This window comes from Chaetomium fimeti (assembly GCF_033439085.1).
Source record: "Chaetomium fimeti strain CBS 168.71 chromosome Unknown B0H64scaffold_8, whole genome shotgun sequence".
Lineage (NCBI taxonomy): Eukaryota > Fungi > Ascomycota > Sordariomycetes > Sordariales > Chaetomiaceae > Chaetomium > Chaetomium fimeti.
In genome coordinates, this window is record NW_026944336.1 from 1,029,551 (window position 1) to 1,055,720 (window position 26,170).

The following is a 26,170-nucleotide window of genomic DNA, read 5'->3' on the forward strand; positions in this document are numbered from 1 at the left end:
ATCGGAGGACGGGGGCAAAGCCGCCAGCAGGCTGCAGCCTCCTCTTTCTAGACGACGACGACAACGACGACGGCAACGCAGCTCGTCTTGGCGGCAGTGTCATTTGCAGTGAGGGGGCGGTTGCGGGGCTCAGAGAGTGGACACCGGGGGAACAAAGACGGCATGAACATCGAGATATTATACAAGCCCGGGTCATGAGTTCCCCGGACCACTTTCTCGGCTGCTACCGATTCAAGTGCCGATATACGGGGCAAGCGAGACGCCTAGCAGCGATCCCGTTGGAACAACCAGGTAATATGGCGAATGGTGCCATGCAATAGCGCTCGGGGAGCGAAGAAAGGGGATTAAGGGTGGCGTTCCCTGCTCAGATCCGGGGAACAAAGCTTGTCGAGGCTACTTTAACGAAGTAATAGCAAAAGACTGACAATAGTGAGACATGTCAAGCTAGCTGCAAAGTTATGGGACGCCGGAGCTCGGACGTTTTGCTTGTCTCACAATGCCAATCCTCGACACCTGGAACCCCTTTCCCCGGATCGACGCAGGCACTCGGCCGTCATGCATCGGCTCCGGGCCAATCATTCACCATAAAACCACCAACTCGGATTCGGACATCTCAGATCGCGATTGGGTTGGAGACTATTTTGTTAGACATCTCAAGGCCCGTGTCACTTCCTAGTGCTCGTCATTCCACCTCCGAGATATCGAGGTAGTGGTAGCGACAGCCACCACCCCCCACCCCCCAAGCTTGCTTTCTTTCTCTCAGTGTATATTTTTACCTGGTAATTAGACATCCGAGTTTGCCGGGTCTATATGTATAAAGACCATGCAAAGTGGTTAATTAAATTAATCCAAGGTGTTGGAGTATGATATACATCGGTCTCTCACAGCCTGCCTTGATCCGATTCTCCACCAACCCGTTGTTGACACCCCTTGACTGTCTATTAAGCAGTTTACTGTTGTATTCTGTGACGACAAGGGGAAAAGCCAGTGTTTGTGGAAAAGTTGGTTGACACTGTTGCTGGCCATGTCTTTTTCTTTTGACTCAGATCCTGGACGGTCCCTTCCCACTTCCTCCCTTTTTCTTTTTTTTCGCAAGCACCAACAGATGCCCGAGGTTTGTACCTTCCTATTCAATGCCATGTATTCACAGTCACCACAGTGCGATGGGCGAGATGGTATGGTTGGTGAGGCTTGGCTTTGTGACAGCCTAAGAACCAGTGAACAGAAATGGTAATCGGTGACCACAGTCTTTCGTCACAACAGTAAACACCTGGGCAGCTTCCATATACCCATTCACATGACCGACTTGACCAGCCCTAACAAATAAAAGCCGTAGTGTTGTAAACGTTCCCAACCCGATTCTCATTCCCCATCCAATTCCCAAACAACACCATCTCACATAACTTCAAAGATCCTTCCCGTCCTTACAGCCCCGTCTCTGTCCCTCGCAGACCTTTTGTCAAGTACCATCCATCTTCCTACACACCTTTTCAAAAGAAATAAGATGTGCTTGACCATCTTTTACATTTGTCCCCACTGTACATCGCGTTGCGGCCGGTCAAAGACCATCTCCAACCACGGGGAGGACACGTGCCCTGGTATCATTGAGCAAACCCGGCTCATGAAGCCTCCGCACTTCGTGGACTGGTTTTGCGAAGGCCGCAATTGCCCCTACAGTGAAGAGGGCCGGAGGAAGACCGAGGCCGAAGAGCGTGCCCTTCTCAAGAAGCAAAAGGCGGCCGTCGCACACCGGATATCCCTCGCCTCCCCCTCCACCAGCCGTAAGTCGTCGAACCAACCAACCACCAACCACCCTAGATATCACTCGCTAACACTCTCCTCCCTTCCCCCCTCAGGCCAAGGACCCGTCCCCCGCGCAGAGTCGCACGACTCCGACGACACGGAGGACACGGAGGACACGCAGATGAAGGACCTCGGCGAAGACGAGGCAGCCGTCGTCCCCCGCGCCGAGTCGCACGACTCCGACGACACGGAGATGTCGGAGGTCGGGGAAGGCGAGGGAACCACCGACATGCTCGAGCCACCAGTCGACGCGGCAGCCGAGGCAGACCAGGAGGACCGGGAAGCGACGCCACGTGCGGCGGCACGGCCGGGGCAGACGCGGTGCGGGTCGGAGATCCCGATGCCGGCACCGCCGCCGTTGACCAATCGCCACCCCAACCTCCGGCCGGCGTGGGCACGGTCGGGGACGGCGAAGGACGGCATCGAGCAGTACAAACTCAACTTCGACGAGGAAACGTGGGCCCAGATCAACGCGCTCGCCTCCACCACCGTCAGCGGCGCGTCCCTCGGCAACTCCTGGGAAGGACACGAGGAGAGGTTACTCGTTCTACTGCGCAACTGCGGCGTGCCGTGGGCCTACATGAATGTGAGTGCTTTCCTAACTAACCCAGGGCCTGGTTTGGAACGGGCAGCCGGCGAACTAATATGGATGCTAACATTGAGTGTTTCTTTCCTCTTCTAGTCGTTCATCCCGCGACACACTACCTACGGATGCAAGAGCCAATATAGCCGTCTGAAGAGGAATGCTTCGCTGTATAATGCACAAGAGTGAGTTTGGAGGGGACAAAGTGCGATGCTTGCACTTTCTGGGGGAGCGGGAGGTGACGTTGTCTTAATAAATGCCGGCTCCTGGTAACTGCTCGCAGCCACTGTTAGATGATAGAGGTAAGTTAGCAACTCAGACCTCCATGAAGACTCTCGCATTTCTGAAGTAAACTAACCTACCTACTCTCCCTGTATCGCAGCACTACCTGTACCGAACCCCCAACAAAGCGCCAACGCATGCACGACGCGCCAAACTGAGAGTTTTGCGGGTTCTGAAAGGACCCGGTTACCTAACATCTGAGGATGAGTTTGACGAATGAAGAAAGGACTTGAGATTGAGAATGAGCCGGACAACGATGAGTGTATCCCGGAATAATCAGCGCCCAGCCAGTTTATACAAGATCAAGCATGTGCTGGTTGGCACTTGTCAATCAATGAAGCTTGTGGAGGTGGAAGAGACCGGTCGAGGGTGGGACTTGAAAGGAACGCCTTGATTAAACCGGTCAATGGTTGGGAAATTACAACGGCGGTCAATGACTCATAAATGGAAGGGGGAAGGAACGGTGACTTGAGTCGGAACTGTTCAATCTCTGGGGGCAACGGGGCATGATTTCGACGGCCTGTTCCTGCCTAGTCCGGCAGTTCACGATCATCCGTCGTGTTTTTTATACAGTACGAAAAGCAACAAAATTATCATTCCGAAACGCTCTTTAGGTTATCGCCGATGATTCAGTGCGGAACATTCCGCTGTGGAAAACCCGAAGTACGCTGCATTAATCGCGCCCGCTACCCGTTGCGCTGCCCGTGAAGTGGTTAGTTGACGCCGCGAAGACTGAGTGAGAGCAATGAATGAACTCTAATTAGATAACGGGTACGCATCAACTTGCTGATCTGGAACCGGCTCCATTTTATGCTCAAACAATTCCGTTGCCATTATTTCTTAATGGAGAGGGGAGGTAGATGTTGGGCTTCTGTCCGATCCTAGATTCCCGTCCGTTCCGATCCAACCCGGGCGATGCGCCAATTGAACCTTAGCGACCCTCGACCGATTTAATTCCCAACGCGTCCTTCCTTAGGCTCCAGGTCGACCTCTCAATGCCCTGCTCGATCAGCCACGGCCATCGAAAACATGTGTATCAAAATCAGCTACTTCTGCCCATCTTGCCGCGCCGAACCCAGCAAGTCAAGGACGCTAGAGGACCATTGCGGCCACTGCGGGATCCGTACCGACCTGCGTTAGCCCATGGAGGCCGAGCATTTTCGAGACTGGATCTACCAAACAGCCGGCTGTTGCTACAACCAAAAGAACCAGGCGTGGTGCAGAAAATTGGTCAAGGCGCTCGAGGAGAGCCAGCTTGACACAGGCATTAGTGACTATTATGAGTCTGATGGCCGCGGTGGGTTCCATCATCGCTATGCGTTCTAGCTTTGAAAGCTGCTAATCCTGATCCTTTTTCGCTCTGGCGATACAGTTGATGACGACGAGGGTACGTGCGACACCACCCAAGATGACGTTCCGCAAGGCAACATGGACGTGGATATGAACGACCCCAAGGGTGATCCTGCCAATCTCGCTGTCGACGCGAACCCGGGCCACCCCGCTGCCGGCATCCATCAAGAAGGCGACATGGTTGCTGAAAACGCCCCTCATATGAATACTGAAAACGCCGCCCCTCGCCCTGTCGTTTCATCCTACCGGCGCGTGACCCTCGACCCACAGACCATGGCCAGAGTCGATGAGCTGCTGCAGAAGATCCCATTCGCTGCGCGGTTCATCGGCTCTAATACATGGTCGGGCGAAGAGGAAGAGCTCATGGAACCCCTACGCAGCCACAAAATGAGCTACCGTCAGATCGCAGAGGTAAATGAGCAACTCAGGCTTCTCCGAAGAGTCTCGTATTGCTGGAATAAGACTTACCAACCATCCCTGTCCCGTAGGAGTATATGACCCGACACACCGCCAGTGGGTGCACGACGCGCGCCACGAAGATGAGATTGCGCGCCAAGAGGTGGGAAATGATTCGGGAGTTCGCCCGCTGGGCTCCGATCTTGGTGTCCCGGCAAGATAATGATGGCGCGGGTTGAGCCTCCTCCGACGGCGTGGGCTGCTTTGGTCGAGGGAGGAGGGAGGAGAGGAGGAAGAAGAGGAACAAGAAAACGCGGATCAGAAAACGGGCGAGGGAGGTCAAGCTGAGCGAACTCGAGCTGGTAAGGTAATAAAGACCAATCCTCCCTTCCACCGTTTTCAAATTGCTGCCATGAACATGGAAGTTATTCGAGTCTCTGATGAAGAAAGTCACCGTCACCAACTTGGTAAGTTTGAGCAGTGGTGGCGCAACCTTGTGAGGGCGGCTGTTCCAGTTTTGTGTCTAATTGTGTGCATGACCAGCCGTTGCCTGGTCGCATGGCAAAGAGAACACGAGGGCAGAAGCGAGACTGGACGGAGAACAACCATAAGTCGATAAGCCAGCATGACAACAATTCACACGGTATTTTGTGTCATTTTAAGCCTTCCATGGTTGCTGATTAACTAGTTACCTTCCTTTCTCCTTCCTCTCACTTTCCTTTCTTCCAACTCTACTGAAACCGTTCTCATCCATTCTCGTCCGTTCCGCTATCCACTATCCACGACCCAGCACGCCAGTCGACACCAAACCAGCTAGTCATCAATATGTGTGTCACCATTAATTACACCTGCCCACGCTGCCAGATCCCCTCTGGTGAATTTATCGAATTCAAGTGCGCGAAATCCCAAGCCTTGAGATGCTTCAGCAACAGAGAGCTACGGCGAGGGCTGCGGATCTCGCACCTCAGGGACTGGTATTGTTCTACTGAGGGCTGTGAATACAGCCGAGAGGAGGAAGAGAAGGTTGATCAGACAATAAAAAGCATTCTAGAAGGTCGGTCTAAGAATTTCCTTTTCCACGGTGGGCCGAATCAGTTACTTGTGGCACATTGAGAGCTCTTCCCCCTCCGCTGATAGTACCTTTCCGCTAATACCTTTCCGTGTGCAGGCAACAACTCCGTCCTGGAGAGTAGCGAAAGCCCCAGAATCAAGAAGGAGCGCAGCAATCGGGACGTCATGGTCATGGAAGACTCGGACATGATGGACATGGATGACCGGGCACCCCTCAAGCCTCCGACTCCCCCGTCGCCGCAGCCGCCCCAAGCTCCGGCCCCGCCCCCGTCCCGGGACATCAGCAGCGGCGTCGTGCCAGTTTTCTTTGAGCGCCGAAGAGGCCGACGCCCATCAGCTCAAGCCCCGGCCGGCGAGCGCCCACTCTTCGTCGTACGTGGCCAACCAACAATCCTACCACCACGCGGCCAGCCGCCACCCGGAGCCCAAGGTCCACCCAACCTCTCCCGTTTCGACGCCGCCGACGCCGCCAACATCAACCGACTACTGCAGATCATCCTCCCCCGCATAAATGGAAAGAAGAATCATCGCTGGTTGCCCGAAGAAAGCGAGCTGCTCCTGTTTCTCTGCAACGAACCGTTCAAGATGCGTCCCGGGGATCTCGCCGAGGTAAGTCAATCCCCCCAACCATCCGGCCCTCGGGCACCCCGTCGTCCAGCTGGCGGCCCCGGATTGAGTTCGCACTAACGTATCGGTCATCCTTTGCTCTATATAGCAGGGATACCTGCCCCACAGAACCGCGAACGGCTGCGAAACCCGACGCTCCAGATTAAGAAAGGAAGAGCAAGAGCACGTGTAGGTTGGGGGTGTTATGCAGAGAGGCTGTGTGCTGTCTGCGTGGCTACCTTACCTACTACCAAGGTACCTTACTCAACGCGGCTGGGCCAAATGATGGTAGTCGACTTCAACGTCCCATGAAGATTGACCAGTTGAAACCTGTCTTTCCGGCAGCACATGTCAAGAACGATGGTGGGATTATCAGATTTGGAGTTGTTACGGGCATTAAACTATCATGATCTCGAGGGATTGGCCTGCATCCGTGTCTTTAGCTACAGGTGTACAATACAAATATTGAAGCCAACACTGACTATCTTAGCGAATATCAACCCACTTACCGGAAAATACCAATCGTCCAACTGTTTCCGAATCTTTATTATCAATTGTTCCATCCAATTCAAACTACAAATTACCGGCAATCATCATCGGATCTACTCTTGCACTGACCTCAAAGCCCCGGAGAACAACGGCTTAACCCCCCTCTCCAGGCAGTACCTGTGCTCCTTGCGCAACGCATACTCCACCGCGTCCGTCAGGGTGCCCGAAACATGGTGCGGCCTCGTCTGCGGCTCAAATCTATACGCCGACCACATCTGCCCACTCTTCTTCGGATCGATCCTAACACATCAATACTCCACCTCCTCGCCTCCCGATCAAGCAGCACCTCCACCCTATCACTCTCCGCCCCAAACCAAATCTCCCTCCCCACTGGCACCGTATACACCGTCCCCAGAAACGGACGCCACCTCAAACTCACCTCCTGATTCACCACATCCAACACCCCATCCACAAACCCCACCGTCACCCCATCACACCCCAACCCAGGCACACGGCACCTCACACGGCAACCGCCTCCCCGTCAAACCCCACCACCTCCGAGTCCCCTCCAACATCCCCAACCAATCCCCCCCCCCCCCTCCCCCTCCTCATCAGCACCACCCACCCAAACCTTCCCGTCAGTTCCGCCCCCGACACGTACAGCCGCGGCTGCCTGTCAGGTGCGTGGTCGTCGTCGTCGAGGTGTGCGAGCCTCGTGCGCGAGTGCGTGCCGACGTACCCCGCCTGCGACAGCAGCACGTCGGTCAGCACACGCATGTCGCGGGCCCAGTCGCGCGTCATCCAGTAGACGAAGACGGCGGCGGCGATGTGGATGGGGGGGCCGCCGTGGAAGGGGATTTAAGGTGGGGTGTGGTGGTGGTGGTGGTGGTGGTGAACTATATGTAGGTGGGCGGGTGGGTACGGTAGATGTGCGGGTAGAGGTTGGTGATGTCTTTGGGGGGTTAGGATGTGGGTGTAGCCGTAGCTGGTGGCGACGGCGCGGGCGGGTTCGCCGCCGATGAGTAGGATGGGTTTATTGTGATAGTGCGGAGCGAAGGTGTGGAAGGGGGTGTGATAGTGCGGAGCGAAGGTGTGGAAAGGGGTGTGTGGGAGGATGATGGTTTGGGTGCTGATGGGGAACCCGAGGCGCTCGGTTAGGTCGCGGGAGACCTCTTCCTCGGCTATGGTGATGTCCCGGGCGACGATGGCGAAGGGGGTTTTGTGCAAAGTTGGAAACAAGCAATGGGCGAATAACCTGTATTCGTACCTCAGACAGCTAAAAACAAATTGCGCCGCGAAATTCAAAAAGAAAAAGCACGACCTAGCACTATATCCACCCCCATAAACAAGTTCAACCATCTCTCTCTACCCACACCAGGTCGACATCGGTAATACATGACATGCCGTCTGACCCCATCGGAACCCCTCGATACCAAACGATTCTATCCACCACATCTCCCGTGCAACTCCCACCGGCCAGTATCCCACCTCCCGTCCTTCAGCCCACCACCAAACTAGGCATTCTCACCCTCCCGCCGACGACGCGCCGGCCGGGTGCCGCCAGCAGCAGTTCCCCGGGTGTTATTTCCGGTCGTACCGGTACGGGACGACGAAGACGGGGCCGCAGGATTGCCAGACGCCGCAGGCCTCGACGTCGGGGTCGACCCCGACGGGGCGGGCCGCTCAGGAAGACGCGTCGTGCCCGTGCGAGCAGCCGGCGCCCGGCCAGCGCCGCCTGCTCCTCCTCCGCCCTGCGAGTTACTGGGCGCTCTGCCGCCGCCACCACCACCGCCGGCAGTGGTGCGCGCCGTGGGAGGCCGTGGTGCGCCTCCGGTTCCTCCCTGTGGATTGGCGGGCGCTCGGCCGCTGCCGCCGGAGGTACGCGAGGTTGGGGAGCGCGGGCCTCCCGCGCCTTGGGCAGCACCTCCTCTACCTGCGCCTTGGGTAGCACCCCCCCTGCCAGTGCTCTGGGGAGCGCCACCCCTGCCGGTGCCGGCGCCCGCCGAGGCACGGGGGGTGGTTTCGGCTGCGGGGGCGCGGCTACCCGTTCCCTGGGAAGCGGCGTTACCGCCCCTGGCCGTGCCGGTGGTCGTGGTAGGGCGCGGGGTTGTTCCTGCTGTGGGACTCGGAGTGTCGTGCTGCAAAACACGACCCTCACCGGGAACAAAAGCTGGGCGTGCGGGCTGGATAGCAGACTGTTGCGCCGGGGGGGCAACTCCATTCCGCAAAGCTTGCTCGCGGACGTTGATCTGCGCCTCTGTGAAAGTCTTGCCGCCCTGGTAGGATTCATGGCACCAAGTGAGGTAGTTCAGGAACCGACTTCCGTGGCAGGTACCGGGAAGCTTTTTGATGCACCCAGCGAGTTCCTTGCGTAGCTCTTCGGCGCTTGGGTACGTCTTCCGGGTCTTGGCCCCGTCAAAGTCGTATCTCATCGCGCTTAGATGAAGCCCGACAGCGAGAAGAATACGATGGCCGGTAGTGATAGGCGATAGAGCTCCCGCTTGGCGGCGGAATTCAACCGTCCCAATCTTCGTAAATGCCGAAAAGTTAAACGAGGTATACCGGTCGCCATTGATATCGCCACCTTGTATCTCCTCGAGAAACCTAGTCTCGCCCCTATCTCCGGCAGCCAAACTATCCAGTTTATCAAAGACTGGCCCCCAGCCCTTCTGCGGAACTGCTTCATATTCTTTGGTCGTACAAACCTTATGATTCGCAACGGCATAAGGGGTGTTGCGACGATCCTGCGGGAGGTATTCGTATAGAGCCGCTTCCCAGAAAAATGAAGCCTTTGCCATCCTAACGAGTTCTGCCGTTTTGTAGCGGTTTTCCCTGGATATGACCGGTCCAGGAGAGATGTGGACGTGGCAGCCGCAGAAGTCTGTAGTGTATATGTCGAAGGCTCTAGACACTGCCATGTAAACCATATCTATCTCCTGTTGCCATTGCTTGCTCACCGACATAGGTGGTGAGACAATCTCGACCGCCCCTATACCACTATTAGCCTACTTATTAAAAATAGATAGGAGATGCCGGGAATACGTACACCACTTTCTAGCGTCAGGAGGTAGCGCGAGCTTCCGTTCCGACAAACTTGGATCGTACGTGCAACGCCATCCATTGTTCGGGCCCAATATAGTATCGATTTCTACTTGGACAACCGAGTTGACGACATCGATCCGATGAAAAACGGCTCCTATTTCCCCTGCGCGGTCCGGGGGGTCGTTCTTAAGGTCGAAATCCCACTTTCGCCACCACTCCGGTAGCGACGTAGGGTTCGTTCTTTGCTTTTCTCTGGTCAAAGCCTCAATGCTTGGTTTGACCTTGATAAACATCTCTATTTCCACACCAAAAAGCGGCAACCGTTGAGCCGGCGCAGGTCTGGCTGTACTGGCGGACATTGTTGCAAGTTGCTAGATGTTGTGAAGGTGTAGCGGAGGAATATGTTAGGGATGTTGCTAGGTTCTCAATGTTGAACGATGGTGTTTACGATGCTGGCTACTATTTGAGGATGTTTGCATAGAATATGTAGTTTTATAGCAGGAAACGCTACACCCACGACGCCCGTTCATTTGTCACCAATGCAAACCAACTCACACCCTATTACCCCACCTGAATCCATACCGAGTGCTTAGTGCTCCCGTAATAGGCAATCCTTCTACGGCTAGTAGCTAGGTAGTCAGCGTGTTGAACAGCGTCGCGGCCTTCGACTAAGCCAAAGCTTTGTAGCCGCCGTCTGATCAATGTTGTAAGACGCTCCCGGGCTCGGAGCCGAAGATAGCACAGTGCTTCAGCAGGTGGAATGCATTTGACTACAATGTGGGTAGGACTCCGCATCCGTGCCCCGGGGTGCGCGGGGCGACGGTAGCTGGGTGTAACCCCTTAGTTGGGTTGAAACACCATGAACCCACCGAGCACTCCGTTGCTTATTGGGGAGGCCGAAAATGGTTTCAGATGGAAAGCGATAAAGTATATGTTCGGCTTACCCCCCCACCGCAAAAGAATAACCGAAATAAGCGCCGGTCTTTCGTTTCGGCGCCCTCAGTTCTGTTGGAAACCAGCGACAGCCATGATTCCACAGTTATTACACAAATGATTGGAGCTTACAACAGTGGGTTTTAGATCCTCCGAGCACCCCAGTAGACCTCAATTCAAGGTTATTCTTCCTCTTCTCCTCCGTAACGGGCATCGCCCTAACCTCTTTTTCATACCTTACTGTTCAGCCCCTAGAACCCCTCTAACAGTAGCGCATCGGCAACCAAGCTTCCGACTTTCAAGTGCCACAACTTCTAACACACCCTCTTAGTCGAACCCGCCATGGTGATACTGATTGTTCTATCCTTCTGAATAGCTTCATGTGGCACTGTCCTCCTTTCTTCGTTCTGCAAGCTTCTCTCGCACGTCCACAAGTCCCATCTACTCCCTAGAACTCTCAAACGTTCCCTGTACCAGTGCCTTTGTGAGTCCGTCTGCCATCATCTTGGCGCTCTCCGCGTACACCATGTCAATGTTCCCACGCGAATGTTCCTGGGGCAGCTGTTGGTTGTGGATAGCCACGTGCCGAAGGCTCGTCTTCAGCTTCGAAAGCTCCTCTGGCTGCTCTCTTCTCATATACCCACCGACCAGGGCGCAGTGCCTCCCACGGGCTCTGGGGTGGATTTCCCAATCCCGCAAAACTCATTTGTATGGGTTTCGCTAAAAATGGGCTCACCTGCTCGCAGCCGCGCGGATATGTAACACGAGCAGCCACGAAGGCGACCCGGCAGCGGCACCTCCCAAACGGCCTACCCTGCACCTCGCCCACCTACCAACCCACCGACCCTACACCCACCACCTACCGAGCGGCCTACCCTATACCTCCTAACCCACCTACCCTACACCTCGCCCACCTACCAACCTACCTACCCTACACCTCCTACCTCCTAAACGACCTGCCCTAGACCTCTATCTCCCAACCACAGTTGTTCTCGCATCCAATGGTAATACATAGCGCATCGAGCTCGATGCCTAGTTGCTTGGGTATGCGGCTTTCGTACAGACCTTCTTTGGCTGCTTGCGAGAGTGAGAGGAGCTCAGCTTCTGTGGTGGATGTCGTAACGGTGTCTTGTTTGTTAGCGCGCCACGCGACGAGGCCGCCGAAGAACTTAATGGCGTATCCTTGACTGCTCTTGCGGTCGAGCGTGTTGTCGGCATGTGGCGATGCGCAAGTCGTTCGCACCTCCCAACTAGAGAGCAAGAGTGCTGGTTTGACTCAAGTAGCAGAGTACTCGGTCTGCGGCCTTCTGATGTTCCGGCCCTGGGTCCGTCATGAAGCGTGCGAGTCTTGAGGCGGCAAATGCGATGTCTGGGCGCGTGATGACGGCGGTGTGGAGTAGTGAACTGATTTTGCGAAGATAGTCTGTGGTCTCATGCGTGGTGGCAATGCCATCGAATGGTAGGGGCTCTTCTTTTGTTATTGGAGAGCGTGCGGATGGTCTTGACTGTGCCAATGATGCAATTTTGTCGATGTAAGAAGACTGCGAGAGCCAGATCAAGCGTTTCTAGCGGTCTCTGTAGACCTCGATCCCCAGAAACCAAGGTTGCAGGTCGTCTCCTCCAGTTAGTTCGTAGCGCTCCTTTAGCTGCTCGGCTCTGGCAATTCTCTGCGGCGGAGCTTTTCTCCAGTTTTTAAACGGCGCTCAACAGCTGCCTTCGTGATGCCTTTTCACTTTTCGGTCTTAACCACCGTCGCTCTCATGCCGGCATAGAAAGCGCTTTCCAGCAGTCCGCGGGAGACATGCTCCTCGCTTGCGCGGCGGGAAACCCACGAGCTGCGTGTGCGTGGAACGCGCCGTGTTGAACAGCAACAGAACCCTGCGAGAGCGCCTCTCTGGCATTCCCAAGTGTTCCTCCTGGCAGAGCCCCATATCCATTTGGTGCGCGGACCCAATCAACACTGCAGCCAACAGAGCAGCTGGTGGAGAAGGGGGTGGCGTAGGAAGAGGCTCAACCTGCGTCACGGTATGAAGCTTTCCCACTGACTCGCTGGTGTTTTGGATGGCTGTGGGAGCCATCGTGGATTTTGAAGCGACGACAGCTTCTGCAGGAATGGGAAGATAGCGATCGCCATCGCAAGAGCTTCCCGGAGCTTGGCCGGTTTGCAGGCGAGAGGCTCCTTGTGTCACAGCTTGGCCGGTTTGCGGGCTCTTAGAGGCTGGCCGTGCCTGCATGAGGAATCGGTTCCACAGCTTGGCCGGTTTGCGGGTCAGAGGCTAAGAAAAGAAACAGCGAGAAGAAAGCCCTTGGACAGTCACGTGGCCCCTCACGTGACTCTCAACGTGCGCGCGAAATACAGGGGGTGGGGGGTGAGCAGCACAAACTCATCCATTGCGGGTCATGATGTTGATTGTTAAATGACTTAATTCATGTGTCTATTTTCTCAACTCGCTGTATTATCCACCTCATTAGCCATTCGTCAATCATCATGTATCACGACGTTTCGGCCTTCCTCCCTCGGTCGGTGAGCAACAAAGGTGATAGATTTGGGAAACAGCCCAAGAAAGCGAGATTGCCTCTCCTCCTTCCAACAGTCATGCAAGGCGCCCCGGTCGTGTCGGACAGTCGCCTTTTGCGCCTGCCACCCGAACTCTTAGGCGACATAGTGGATCTAATCGCGGATGACCACGCCACTCTCGCTGCATTGGCCTTAGTGAACAGCGATTGCAGACAGCTGGCTCGTTCCTGCCAATTCGCAGAGGTCTGTTTTGACTACGGGTGGAAGTCAAGTCAAATTCTGCTTCTCCTGTTGGCGGAAACCGTTGTTCGGCATGGTGGCAAGGCCCCGAACGGATGTCATGCTCTCCGCCCGCCCTTTGTCGGGCCTTGCATTCGCAGTGTTACGGTTCATCCTCGCCCAGAATATGTCGCTCAATGGCAACCTGATCTTCGCGCCTCTTGTTTGGGAGAGAGCTCCGATCTCTCTGAGGAGCAGCGCGATGAAATACGGAAGAAAGTCCTCGGTCGGTACATGACGACATTCCGCGATCCTGTCTTGGGCGTCCTGGAAGAAGCAATACCCAATCTCGAGACACTTTCATGGTGTGATCCCATGTGTCTGGACGACGTCTCCCTCGGAATCATCACATCTCTGCCCATACGACATCTCAAAATGTCTAGGGCCCCGATAGGGGAGTCAGTTCCTCTTGAACAGCCGCTGGCTCCGGCAGCGTTGCCTCTCGAATCGTTATTGTTTGGCGCCCACACATGCATTGACGACGTTCACCGAGGACGGGCCGACGGCGCCAACTTCTGGAAATGCTGTCCATCGGTGTCTCTCATAGCTTCTCTTCTCCAGCGTTGCAACACCACTCTTCGGACTCTCAGATTTGACCACATGGCTTTTAGCGGCGAGACGTTCATTTCCTTCGGTCCGGAACATATGGAGTTCCCCCGTCTCCGGCAGCTTTCCCTATCCTCCGTCTACGCCGACTTCGATTCGATGGCTTGGTCTTCACTCCTGTCCGCGCCGCTAAGGCACCTTGCGTTGCCCGCCCCGGTAAATAAAAATGCACACCAGACCTTATCCACTTGTCGGCCTTTCTGCGGCCTTGAGACGCTGGTGGTGCCACTTCTCGGCCCGGAGGGTTCGGCGGGGGCACAAGCTATTATCGACTTCGTTTCACGCCATCCGCACCTTTGCAGACTGTCGGTCGGTTTCGGTGTGCCAAAACTCTTGGATTCATATCTCCTTCCCCGCCTTTCTGACGGCAGATGGTCGAACCTCACGTCCCTGTCGTTGGCGTGGTGTCAGACCGGACCGCTGAAAGAAGGAGCGGCAGACATTGTAACCATTCCCGCAAAGTCGCTGGCTGCCATTGGAACCATCACCTCATTGGAGCAGTTACATCTAAGTGCCGGCATACCCGCGGGATGGCGCCACCAGTGGTTGGTCGATCATGACGTGGTGCGGTCGAACCTTGGAGGGTTGACAAGGCTGAAGAAACTAGCCTTGTCGCGAGATACATATCTGGTGCCTGGTGGCTTGCCTCGTTCTCGATTGGAAGCGTACTACGAAGATCGATTCCCAACTCTGTCGGACCTTGATGGTGCGGCGGAATGGCATGAAGACGCAAGCCGGGACACTGCTTTCAAGATTTGGGAACACGCCCATCGCAAGCGCATGGTTGAGGAAGCAAACAAGTACGCAATTCTGTTTCAAGGGCTAGAATGGATCTTATGCGGGCAATGGCCGATGGATATTCGTAAGGAGCAGACATCCGGCGCCATCAAACGCTTTGCTGTGCCTTTAGGCGAGGAGAGAGATTCCTGTTCGACGTTCCTCCGTCGGATATTTGCAATGGGGGATGATGATGAGTTTTAAATAATGTATGGTACACATATAGCACCATCGTCTTCCACAGTAGAGTCAGCAATCCTGGGGAGAGTTCGCCTCAAGGCTGCCAAACAAATCCTTCCACTGTCTAACATTTCACAACGAGTTTGATTTTGCGGCACAACAATGGTAGAATACATGTTAGCCTAGCTACAGGAAACCTACCTACTCAAGCAACGGTCCTTTGCCCTGCGCCTCCAGCTCGGCACCCTTGCCCCCGTAGTTCACCGGCAGCTTCTCACCCAGCGCAGACACCTTGCTCTCGCCAAACTCGACGGCCAAGTTGCCGCCGTTGGACATGGGGTGGAACTTCTTGATAGTCTTGGGGGCGACGAAGAGCTTCATGAAGGCGTAGACGAAGCCCATGATGGCGGGGACGTTGACGAAGAACTTCTCCTTGAGCAGCTCCGGGTAGTTCTGGGCGAACACCTTGATGGTCTCGGCACTGGCCGACTTGACCTGCGGCGACTGGCGCAGGAAGCTGATGGACTTGTAGTCGTGCACCTGGAAGATCTTGTACGGGTCCTCCTCGGCCGTGATGGGCTTCGTCGCCGACGCGAGGTCCAGCTCCTGCAGCGCGAGCTCCATCAGCGCGACTCGCCAGTCGAGGAACCTGGCGGGCGGTGTTAGCAAGCGGGTCCATTAGAATGAGGACTCATACCGTTCCCAGGGTGCTCACTCTTCCAGCTTCCCAAAGGTCTCGTCAATGGACTTGACGCCGCCGTAGATGTTCCACGTGAACACCTCCTTGCCCTCCGGCTCGGTAGAGCCGTCCTGCAGGTACTTGGTGACATAGCCCAGGCCGTCGAACTTGGCCTTGCTGAAGGCCTTCTTGACGAGCTCGAGGGGCTTGGTCTTGGCTCGCCACTCCAGGGTCTTGGTGAGCTGGTCCTTGGCCTTGTCAAGGTCGCCGTCGTTGGCATTGAGGTACTTCTGCAGGACGATCCGGGTCGGCACGTGGCTCTCGGGATCGGCGAGAGTTACGCCCCAGACCTCAGGGTGACCGATGGCCTCTGCGGCGGCCCACAGCTGGGCGATGGGGGTCTTCTCAACGGTAGGTTCCTTCTTCTCAGTGGGTTCCTCAACTTTCTTTGTCTCGGTTGGGGCGGCGACCTCCGAGCCAGCTTCAGCAGTGGATGGAGCGTCCGGCGCACCCGCGGCTTCGGGAGCGGCCGGGGTTGCCGGGATTTCCGAAGGCGCCGTAGCGCTGGTGGCGTTGTCTGCAGCAGCAGGTTCGGGAGTGGAGACGGTGTCGGGAGCAGCCGTGGTCGGTGCCGGTTGCTGCTCCGCAGGCTGCTTCTCGGCGGCGCTCATCTTGATTGGCCTCGGACCGCCGAAAACAACAATTATTGTGTCAGTGGAGGGTACACACGACTCGACGCCGTAAAAGCGGCAATGATTGAAAGTTGGCGCACTTTTTGTGGAAGTCAAGATTGCGTGAGCATCGAGGCGCTGACGATTTGTGGGTCGTTTGTGATCTCAAACGAGTGGACCGGAATCGCCCGGAATTGTGCCCCACCATTTCGGCAGCGGCCGAATCTCTCCGACGAGATGGCGAGCGATGGCTCCCAAAAGATTGCCCGATTCGGCGAGCAGAAATCCTAACCCTAATCTCAGTAATCTCCTACTCTCCGAGCTGCATCACCATCTACCCAGCCCAGCACCTAACCACCTACCCTCAACAATTATGCCTTGCCGCATCACCTTTTCCGCTACAACGTCAACGCAACCTCGAGATACCCCCCGTTGTTCTAACTATGGCATCTACCCGTCGGGTTACCATTCACGTCCGCACTCTCCGCGTTCGGCCCGTCACAGTTCAGCAGCTCGTAGGTCCCCTCGGCGCCGCAAGACGGCGCCTGGGTCGAACTGCACGTGTAGGCGCAAGTTTGCAGATCCGTCACGCGGTTCGGCCCCGAACCGTCCTCCCGGGTTGCGTTACTTGCGTCGCCAAACACCAGCATACCGTTGCCCGGCATGTTGACGAGCCGCGACACGTCGACGGTCGCCCATTCCCCAGTAGTGAACTCCCCGAACGTATTCGATACCTGGCCGTACGGGCTCAGTCGTGTTGAGTGGTTATAATTACAGCCCGGAGATGCCTCCAGACACACCGTTTGCAACCGAGATTGCGACGGCATGCCGCGTCCTCTGTCGCAAGTAGCGAGAAGCTGATGTACGGCTGCCGCACGTTCAAAAGGCTGGCCGCATCGTCGCCTTCCTCCTTGTAACTACCATATCACCAGCGTCATGGGCACGCCGGCTGCGTTGACAAGGATGAAGATGTTCGGGCCGTCTACACCGAGCCAGATGCGGCTGTTTGCGGCTTAGTCGTTCCGGCCCTGCGCAAACATGCCGATCGAGGCCATGTGCTCGCAGTCTTGGGCGCTGAGACTGTACACCAGATCTTCGCCAGGCGGCTCCTGATGAGCCACCGAAAGCAATCACACCTGGCGGTAAGTCATTGCGATAAATCTCCAGAACACCGATAGATGAGACAGAATGGGTCTGACGAAGACATATTATCAGAACTTGAAGTGGTTGCGGCTAGACAGCTAAGCACAGGAGCGCCCAATGTCAAGATTTCACCCTTTGCGGAATCATCCAGTCCTCATCCATCCCAATCGACACGGGTCTCAGGCCCGACCATCCATACTCTCGCCGAGCTCGATGGAAACCCCTCGGCGCCGTCGGATGGAATAGCACACTTCAGGGGCGACACATACCAAAGCCCTAACATGTTAAAGGCTTTCACCCACCAACCACAAGTCGTATCTAGCCGCATTTGAGCTACAGCTGTGTAGGACAGCCGGTGGTCATACTTCGACCATCTTCCCCTATAGCCGTTATCATCGTCCTCTGAGATTGACTACTATCTCAATACCCGTAGATCCATGTGTACCGCTGATCACCTCTCCGCTCCGTACTGCTCTGCTCATTGATAAAGTCGTCCTCCGTCCAGTTGGCCGTGGTCTTCTTCCTCTTCCTATTCTCCCACATGTACGCACCTCGCACAAACAGGAACCCGAGCATACCAACGGCACTCAAGATCATGGTGACCGTCAATGGATAGGCGTAGGTCGGGGCATACGCGCTCTTGAACAGCTGTCCGGCGATGACACCGGCCAAGTTGGAGTATCCATTCAAGCCGAGCACGAAGGACCGGGCGGCCTTCCATGGTGTGTTTCCCGCTAGCCACACGGCGACGAGTGGGCCGCTCGCAAACACGCCAGTCAGGCACACGTGAGCAAACCCGTAACGGAGTTTGGGGTCGGATGACGCAACCATGACGGCGCATCCGATCAATCCCAAGAGCATACCGAAGACAGTGTGCAGCGAGCGTTCGTGGAAGTGATCCGACGAGTAGACGAGGATGAGCAGACCGACGACGCCGACAACGAACGGGGGGACGGACATCAGCGTTGCTGTCACGCCCTCGTAGTCCATGCCTTGGATGATGAGCGGGAGGAATGTGGTGAAGGCTGTGACGGGCTGGTTGTTGTACGCATGTTAGTCGAGTCCGCGTCTCCAAAGAAAAACCCTCCCTGGGAGAAACGGAAATAGGGGGCAAAACCGAAACTCACCAAAACAGCCGTGATATTAAACACAATAATCAGCATCTTCCTCCAATCCCTCACCACGTCCAGCAAATCCCTCATCGCCACCCCATTCTCCCTCTCCCCAAACTCCACCACCTCCTGCATCCCCGCCAAATCCCTCTCCATCCTCCCCGCCGCATGCTCCCTCTCCCTCCCCCGCAAGAACCACGCGGTCCCCACCTCCCTCGGCAACACCGCAAACGCCAGCACCCCAACCAACACCGTCACGCCCCCCTCCACCAAAAACACCACCTGCCACCCCCTCAGCACCCCCCCACCCTCCACCTTCAACAACCCGTACGCGATCAACCCCGCGAACGCCCCCGCCACGGCATACATACCCGTAAAAAGCCCCATGCGGAAGCCCAGCGAGAACTTGGGGTACATCAGCGACATGTAGTAGAAGGCCGTCTGCGTGAAGCCGGCCTCGGCCGCGCCGAGGAGCAGGCGCAGCGCGACGAGCGTGGCGGGCGACCGGATGCCCGCGTGCGCCATGCACAGCGCGCCCCAGGCGATCAGCTGGCCGGGGAGGTAGAGGTGCGGCCCGAGGCGGCGCGCGAGGAGCGCGGCGAGCGGTTGGAGCGGGACGTACGTTGCCGAGAACTGTGGTTCATGGTTAGGTACGTTTGTGGTCGCTCGGTTGGGGGTAGGGAGGGGGGGTCGTGTACTAAGGAGAGGGAGTTGGGAATGTCGTCTGGGTGGAGGTTGGCGTCTTGGATGAAGCTGCTCGTTGCTACAAAGCCGACGTTGGTCTTGTCGATGCCGCAGAGCTTGGGTTGGGGTTAGTAGGTGTTGGTAGATGGCAAAACCGATGTTCAGTTGTCTTACAATGAAACTAATAGCTAGGATCAGGAGGACAGTCACATCCAACTTCCGGTTCACCTTCTTGTCCAGCTCTCTCTCCTCTTGGTTGGCCGGAGCATAGTGGGTGACGACTGCTTCAGGCAGGACAGCCTTTGCGTCTTCGATCTCGACCTCCGTAGCGTTTCCCGTCTCGGAACTGGCGATATTGTCTTGAGTGGTCATCTTGACGGTTGAAGAGGCTGTGCCTGATTGTAGTCTCAATGAGATAGGCTACCTTAGGTACCTTACAAACATCGATGGTGACAGTACGATGGGCGGGCATTGGGTAAAAGAACATCCCCATCCCTTCTAACGACAAGGTCATCGGGTGAAGAACAAACGAAGCCCCTCGGTTCCCATCTCCAATGACCAGCCTTCGTTACCATCCCCTCCCCGGGAATTGACATCGGGAAGCCAGTCTCGGACCTACCAAGGAGGGGATTTGGCGGTAGGACCGCCCTCACCACCAAGTTAACCTCATGAGGGGTAGTTCATTAATCGATCGCCCGTGCTTATCACGCGGCCCAATCCTTTTGGCTCGCAAGCTACTACGCGCTCCAATCCCTTGCCTCCTAACCGACCACCCCGGCATTTGGACCCGGCAACCTGGTCGATTGAAGGAAGGCAAGACATTTAGCCGTCTCTTAATACCGAATCTTGCATCCTAAATCTGGGGTTCTTCGACGCGCGAGGTGACTTTAGACGTGATCAATGTCACACTGAGCTCGGGGAAGGAAACGGGTCATCATTTCCGTTACTGTTCCGAAGGTGAGCGTTGAAAAGCAGTGCGTTCCTCTAACCATGTTCGATGGGTTGTGGACTGGTGACCCAGCAACTCAAACCGTCAAATCTCAATGTACAAAATGGCCACAACCGGGGTCAGTACCTGCCCCTTTGCGACGAGCAAAGCGTTGTCCCGGGAACACATCGACACCTCACCAGCTGTCATCAGCGACAACGTGGATGACATTCTCAAAGAGTACGATGTGCTCCGCGAGGCATGCCCGGTGGCTTACACGAACCAATACGGGGGCTACTGGCTCATGACACGGTACGACGACGTCAAGGCCGCCGCACTCGACTCGGAAACGTTCATCTCCTCCGTCCGAGCCGTCATACCATCCGATCCCCGCGGTCTGCGCCGGCCGCCCCTGAACTTCGACGCGCCCAACCACACCCCCTACCGGACGGCCCTGGACCGAACCCTAAAGCCGGCGCGGATCAAGCGTCTTGCCGAACCGCTACAGCTGCACGCTGAGGCGTTGTTGTTGCCCTTGATGCAGAGAAAGGAGGGGAACATATGCACCGAGTTTGCCGCCCAGTTCGCGGCGTGGGTCGAGACGGAGTGGTTGAACCTGACGCCTGACACAGCGCCGCGGTTAGCAAGCACCGCTTCGGCGTGGGTGAATGCCTGGCGACGCATGGACGGGGAGAAGACGACGCAGTTTAGCACACAGCTTTACGACATTGCGCGGGCATTGCTGGCGGATAGGAGGGAGAACCCGAGAGATCCGGAGGAGGATCCTGCTAGCAGCCTCTTGCTGGAGAGGAATAGTAGCGGGGAGCCGCTGGAGGAGATTCACCTTGTGTAAGAGACATTTCCTATGGTCGGGATGGGGATACGTGGGATCCAACTGACAGCAGACAGAGGGTGTATAAGGCAAAGTCTCGTTGTGGGGATGGTCGCCCCACCCCTGATGCTCGGCGGAATCTGTAACTACCTCTCCCAGGATCAAGAGCTCCAGCAGCGGCTAAGGGACGACCTCAGTCTGATCCCAGCAGCTATCGAGGAGTTTGTAAGGCTATTCAGTCCATATCGAGGCTTTGCTAGGACAGTGTCCAAGGAGACAGTCATCCACGGCCAAACGATTAAGCCAGGTGTTCCTATCACGCTCACCTACAGCGCGGCAAATCGCGACCCGGCCGTTTTCGACAATCCTCATGAGTTTGTCCTCGACAGGCCCAACATTGCGATGCACATGGGATTTGGCAGGGGCAGGCATCGCTGTGTCGGCCAGCCCCTCGCCAAATTGTGAGTTCACCATTCTCTCCAGTTCAAGCTACCGTACTGGGTTGCAAACCAGCTAATGAGAAACTCTAGGGCTTTGCAGATTGCATTAAGAACGTTGTTGAAGAACACAAAGAAATTCAACGTCAATGGAGAGATGCAGTTCGCGAGGATGCCTGAAATGGGTATCATCAGCTGCCCCCTCGCGTTCGAGGGGTAAGCAGCCGGAGAGATAGCGTTCGGTGTGATAATGATAGAGACGGGGCCTCTCCAAGGCAAGTGGCATTAATACACTTTCTGGAACATAAACCCAGCTTCATAGTATCGGATCTTAAAGCACGGAAACGTTCCGACGTTTATTTACCGGGTATGCAGCTTCTACCCCTGGTTGGGGTCGAGGGTGGGTCGAAAGCCTTACACGTCTCGCTCCCCAGGCTCGCACGTTTGACGTGTTCACTTCAATGACTTCCAACTTCAGGTACACATTCCCTTGCCATATGTGAGGCGATGCCATCCGTCGACCGATAGTGAATGTGGCTATATGCCCGCGAACTGCCCGGGGATGGGGAGGGAAGACTTCGTTTGCCCGGGGGGCTTTACCCCGAGATCTACCCCCGCATCTCGCTTCCTCGCACTCTTCTCCACACAACCTCCATGGCGCCAAATCATGGGTTCAAGATTCATCGGCCTTGAGAGTGGTAGTGTGATCTTCACAAGCGTATATTTGATGCACCATTTTGGCGAGCCACTCGATTAAGAACCCCGGAACTGCCATGGATGAGGACTTGCCGGAAGCTCGCCTTCAGCGGCTCGATGTTGGGGCCGTCTGCTGTGCTGAGGTACATTTCGACGAGCCTAGGGGCTTCGTCTAGCTAAGTACCCTCCCTTTTCCTCTGCCTGGCTAGTGGCCGACCCAGTTTGTCCTGTCCCTGAAGCAGCTCGCGGATCTGGGGAACTGGTGCCCCACTTGACCACATATACAAAACGCACCCGCTCTGCCGACCGGAATATCTGGTCCCGGGTAAAGAATGATAGGTTCTGAGGCTTGCAAAGGTCGCATCTGCACGAGAACCTCCATAACAAGAGCAGGGGCTAGGGAAGAAGCGGTGCAGCATTCTTGCGGATCCACAAAAGAAGCTCCTTCCATCAATCAACTTCTCGAAGCTCTCGGCCTAGGCGACCCCGACACCTCTCCAGATCCCCGGTGACCCCCGGCGCCAAACCTCACATTCGATGTGTGAATGCCGGCGATCTACGGACGAGCGGGAACCGGCGGAGCGTGCCTATCCGCGGACTATCTTCGACTACATCATGAAGCCTGCCAACCTAGACGATCCGACCGGCACCCGGAACCAGGATGGCTATAAGACATGCCGGCACCCCAAGCTGTGTAGGTGATCAGCGTCTACGCACCATCGCAGTAAATTACCGCCAAGCCGTCACTCAAAAGCTCGCAGCCGGTTGATAACCAAACCACGATGAAGTCATCATTCCTCGCGCTCCTTGCGGCGCCGTTTCTCGCCATGGCGGCACCCCTAGAAAGTCGTCAAGGAAATCCACCTGCCTTTTTCCTCGCCGGTGATTCCACGACGGCCGTCGACGGCGGCTGGGGCGACGGCTTGGTCGCCATTCTTCGGGACGGCGCCATCGGCCAAAACAAGGGCCACAGTGGCGCCACGACAGCTTCGTTTGTTGCCGCGGGCGACTGGGAGACGGTGTTGAGCCTGGTCGAGACCAACAGAGGCAAACATGACTGCTACGTGACCATCCAGTTCGGCCACAATGACCAGGTGCGGACTCTTGCCTCGGACCAAATTCGGGAGCTACTTTCTCCTGTTTCAATGTTAGGTAGACTAGGTTGTTAACATTCCGCTTCGTGCCCCGATGCAGAAATCCAACTCGGGAGTCGGCATCTCACAGTTCCAGACCAACGTCGAGAACATGGCCAACGAGGTCACGGCGGCCGGCGGAACCCCCATCATCCTGACGTCGCTCACGCGCCGCACCTTCAGCGACGGCACGCTAGACGACAGCTTGGCCGACGTGTCCGAGGCGGCGAAGAAGGCGGCCGCAGCCGTCGGCGCCGCCGTGCTCGACCTCAACGCGGCCTCCCGAAAGTACGTCCAGGCCATCGGCTCGTCCGACGCCGACAGGTATAATCTCGAGCAGGGAGACCGCACCCACCTCAACGACCACGGAGCTGCCGTCTTTGGCCGCATGGTTGCCGACCTCGTCGTGAGCTGGGACTCGGAGCTGTCTGCCTACATCACCGCGGACGCCGCGCTGTCCGAGAAGATAGCGCAGGGTGTCTACGCTTGATCGGGGTGAAGGGAAGCAATTGAAAAGTATGGGGTATGAGGGACGACGAGGAGTCGTGTAACCTGGGAATCCCGGCACCGCGCGCTGGTATATCTGTTGCGTATACAGGACACTGCGTTGGGCCATTGTATAGCTGCATGTGTCTTACTTGGCACCTGTTCCACATAGTAATTGGTGGCGCTTCAAGTCCGTGATAAAACGCGAGCATGTCACTTCAATTTGCCTTGATAGAAGGTCTAGGCCAAATCCATCTGATACTCTCGGCGGCCAAACCCTTGTCGCATACGCAAGGCATTTGTAACGTGACTAATGCTCGCAGAAGTTGAAGGGTTCCTATAATTAAAGCCCAGTTAGATGGAGTCCTCACAAGGTTCGGGGCTACTAAAATCACTTACACTTTCGAAGTGGTCGTTCAACTGGTCGTTAAAATCGCTCCGCTCCTCCATCAGACGCTCCCGAAAGTCAAGAGCTTGTTCCCACGAAATGGGGAAATCATCAACCGCGTCCATGATCATATCAGTAATTTCGTTTGGCAGCCCAGGCAAGCCGCCTTCTTTGCGCATCTCGTCCGCCCACCAGTCATGGCGTTGCGGAGGGACATGGGCGGTCGACAAGATTGGGCGGTGCGGATTCACGAGGAACATGGCCAGAATCTTCCTGTGGCCATCGCGGCTGTCGTCCTGCAGCTCAAAAGGTTGAACCTGGTGCTGCAAGCAGTTCGGGAACACGAGTAAGCGACCCTCTCTTGTCAGGACTTGTCCCAGGTTCTGGATGGCTGGCCCCTCCTCCTCCACACCAAAGTAGCGTAGCAAGGAGTCGTATTCGTACTGGTCTGGAATCATCGCGACTTTGTCGGTATCCATAGCTTGGCGAAAAGCCAGATGGCTGTCAGTGATGTTGTCTTGGTCGTAGTAGTAGATGGCGGAAGCACATATCATCTCGTTCAGAGTGCCCTCGACGTGCCACGAGCCACCTTCGTATGATGGATCCTCGGGGGTCAGGTGAATGTTGGCGAGCTTGAAAATAACCTGCAGACCGGCTGGAAAGCGATTCCGGAAACTGATGGTGCCCCTATCTGTGCCACCGGTTCCCACTCCTTTGGCGAGTTCGACCTGGGGAATGTAATTCCGGGGCTCACGGTACAAGAGGATACGATTTGCGCGCTGCCAGTAATGGAAATGGTCCTCGTAGCGCCAATCCTCATCATCGTCGTCCTCGTCGTCCTCGTTATTATCGTCGTCTCCAGGCCCGCTTGCTTTCTCTCCGTCCTCCGTCTCGGCGTCCGCGTATGTATGATTGATAGGATCGAACAATGACCTGCGACCTTGGCGCCCAGGGATTTGGTATTGTAGTCCCGGCGGGTATGTATAGTCGTAGGACCCTGTATCTGCAAGGTCGAACCGGCGGTGGTCGCCAAACCCGTTCAGTGTGTCCTCCCAGAGGGGAATAGTGGCGGCGACGATGCGCTCCAGAGTGCAGTACAGTGATTTGTGTTGCACGGGGTGGAGATTGTTGATATAACTGGTAATCCTGGCGCTGCCATCTGCTGCCAGTTCCACCTGGGTCGGGAGCCACTGAAACGAACCCCACAACTTGGGTGGTGGTGGTTGTCCCCATCTCTCAGCCGCGGGTCGCGGCTGTGCGGTATAATGTGGAACGACGGCCCCCTTGCCTGTGTAGCCGACGCAACCATCGAGCGGGACTGTGCCCTCCTCCAGCGCGCGTGTGAGTCCCCACACGACGGGAAAGAGAGAGGGGTGGACAAGATCAAGGACCTGGTCGTCCGAGTCCGGATGCCAATCCTTCTCATGTTCCGGGACGTCCTCGAGGACCTTCACGCCGACTCGGAGCTCGTCTCGCGTCTCGTTGGAGATAGCACGGTCCGACTTGAGGACGACCAACTCCGAGTCGAGCACTCTGACGCGGCCTGTTTGTTGGAACTGCTCGCTTTTGTCCCGAAGCTCGGCGATGCACTTCGTAGACTATTAGCGAAAACGAAAAGCAATCTTTAGAGAAGTCACGGACAAAGTCAAACATCTTTTGGGACAGATAGACGTCCCCGCCAAGCTCCTCCGGCCGCACGTCAGCCTCAGCCCGCCAGCGGGATACGATGCCTTCGTCGAAGACCTTAGTATCCCAACCAGGCTTGTCAGTGATCTTATTGATGAAATCGAGCATGCGTTGTTCGCGCAGGCTGACTCCACTACTAGACCACGGCTGGCCGATTGCGAGGGGAAAGGAGGCTACGTCCTCTCCTTCATGATCAACCGGCAGGCCAAACCCAGGAAATCGCTTATTCGTTGAGACGGCCATAGCAAGTCGACGATCCACACGGACAGTAGTCAAGCGATAAGAAGGCGAGGTTGCCCGACTAGAGGAATCGGGAGTGAGTGAAAGTTTTCGAACGTGTTGATTCGTGTTTGATTCGATGAAGTCCATGGGCAGTTGTT

At 56.1% G+C, this 26,170-nt stretch overlaps 9 protein-coding genes across 9 annotated transcripts; 4 read left to right on the forward strand and 5 right to left on the reverse strand.

The window, feature by feature from the left end:
* Positions 1–1,504: 1,504 nt before the first annotated feature.
* B0H64DRAFT_377580 (uncharacterized protein) lies at positions 1,505–2,826 on the forward strand (the record flags this gene model as incomplete). The annotated part of the gene is made up of 4 exons (XM_062802532.1): positions 1,505–1,781; positions 1,857–2,389; positions 2,486–2,571; positions 2,769–2,826. 4 exons carry the CDS (start codon positions 1,505–1,507, stop codon positions 2,824–2,826), a joined length of 954 nt encoding a protein of 317 aa, XP_062655538.1.
* Positions 2,827–6,693: 3,867 nt separating this feature from the next.
* On the reverse strand, positions 6,694–7,381 carry B0H64DRAFT_377582 (uncharacterized protein; the record flags this gene model as incomplete). The annotated part of the gene is made up of 3 exons (XM_062802533.1): positions 6,694–6,880; positions 7,020–7,022; positions 7,206–7,381. 3 exons carry the CDS (start codon positions 7,379–7,381, stop codon positions 6,694–6,696), a joined length of 366 nt encoding a protein of 121 aa, XP_062655539.1.
* A 713-nt stretch (positions 7,382–8,094) lies between these two features.
* On the reverse strand, positions 8,095–9,981 carry B0H64DRAFT_468953 (putative amidoligase enzyme-domain-containing protein; the record flags this gene model as incomplete). The annotated part of the gene is made up of 3 exons (XM_062807779.1): positions 8,095–8,348; positions 8,505–9,569; positions 9,627–9,981. 3 exons carry the CDS (start codon positions 9,979–9,981, stop codon positions 8,095–8,097), a joined length of 1,674 nt encoding a protein of 557 aa, XP_062655540.1.
* Positions 9,982–13,043: 3,062 nt separating this feature from the next.
* B0H64DRAFT_329972 (uncharacterized protein) lies at positions 13,044–14,939 on the forward strand (the record flags this gene model as incomplete). The annotated part of the gene is made up of 2 exons (XM_062800904.1): positions 13,044–13,888; positions 13,964–14,939. 2 exons carry the CDS (start codon positions 13,044–13,046, stop codon positions 14,937–14,939), a joined length of 1,821 nt encoding a protein of 606 aa, XP_062655541.1.
* Positions 14,940–15,116: 177 nt separating this feature from the next.
* Positions 15,117–16,265, reverse strand: B0H64DRAFT_329939 (CRAL-TRIO domain-containing protein; the record flags this gene model as incomplete). Its single annotated transcript, XM_062800903.1, has 2 exons — positions 15,117–15,564; positions 15,631–16,265. 2 exons carry the CDS (start codon positions 16,263–16,265, stop codon positions 15,117–15,119), a joined length of 1,083 nt encoding a protein of 360 aa, XP_062655542.1.
* Positions 16,266–17,828: 1,563 nt separating this feature from the next.
* On the reverse strand, positions 17,829–19,798 carry B0H64DRAFT_366563 (major facilitator superfamily domain-containing protein; the record flags this gene model as incomplete). The annotated part of the gene is made up of 4 exons (XM_062801910.1): positions 19,379–19,798; positions 19,219–19,320; positions 18,536–19,153; positions 17,829–18,443 (listed from the first exon to the last, which is right to left on the reverse strand). Exons 1-4 carry the CDS (start codon positions 19,574–19,576, stop codon positions 17,829–17,831), a joined length of 1,533 nt encoding a protein of 510 aa, XP_062655543.1. The 5' UTR covers positions 19,577–19,798.
* An 18-nt stretch (positions 19,799–19,816) lies between these two features.
* Positions 19,817–21,470, forward strand: B0H64DRAFT_244145 (cytochrome P450). Its single transcript, XM_062799892.1, has 2 exons — positions 19,817–20,981; positions 21,042–21,470. Exons 1-2 carry the CDS (start codon positions 20,248–20,250, stop codon positions 21,427–21,429), a joined length of 1,122 nt encoding a protein of 373 aa, XP_062655544.1. The 5' UTR covers positions 19,817–20,247; the 3' UTR covers positions 21,430–21,470.
* A 1,409-nt stretch (positions 21,471–22,879) lies between these two features.
* B0H64DRAFT_377586 (SGNH hydrolase-type esterase domain-containing protein) lies at positions 22,880–23,720 on the forward strand (the record flags this gene model as incomplete). The annotated part of the gene is made up of 2 exons (XM_062802534.1): positions 22,880–23,191; positions 23,292–23,720. The coding sequence occupies 2 exons, from the start codon at positions 22,880–22,882 to the stop codon at positions 23,718–23,720; spliced, it is 741 nt and encodes a 246-aa protein (XP_062655545.1).
* Positions 23,721–24,026: 306 nt separating this feature from the next.
* B0H64DRAFT_377587 (uncharacterized protein) lies at positions 24,027–26,033 on the reverse strand (the record flags this gene model as incomplete). Its single annotated transcript, XM_062802535.1, has 3 exons — positions 24,027–24,053; positions 24,116–25,702; positions 25,746–26,033. 3 exons carry the CDS (start codon positions 26,031–26,033, stop codon positions 24,027–24,029), a joined length of 1,902 nt encoding a protein of 633 aa, XP_062655546.1.
* Positions 26,034–26,170: the final 137 nt, after the last annotated feature.

Bases quoted from the DNA above. Each gene is read 5' to 3' on its own strand.
- B0H64DRAFT_244145 (XM_062799892.1), top strand. From the start codon at position 20,248: ATGTACAAAATGGCCACAACCGGGGTCAGTACCTGCCCCTTTGCGACG. The intron at 20,982-21,041 runs GTAAGAGACATT...GACAGCAGACAG, and splicing joins CTGGAGGAGATTCACCTTGT to AGGGTGTATAAGGCAAAGTC.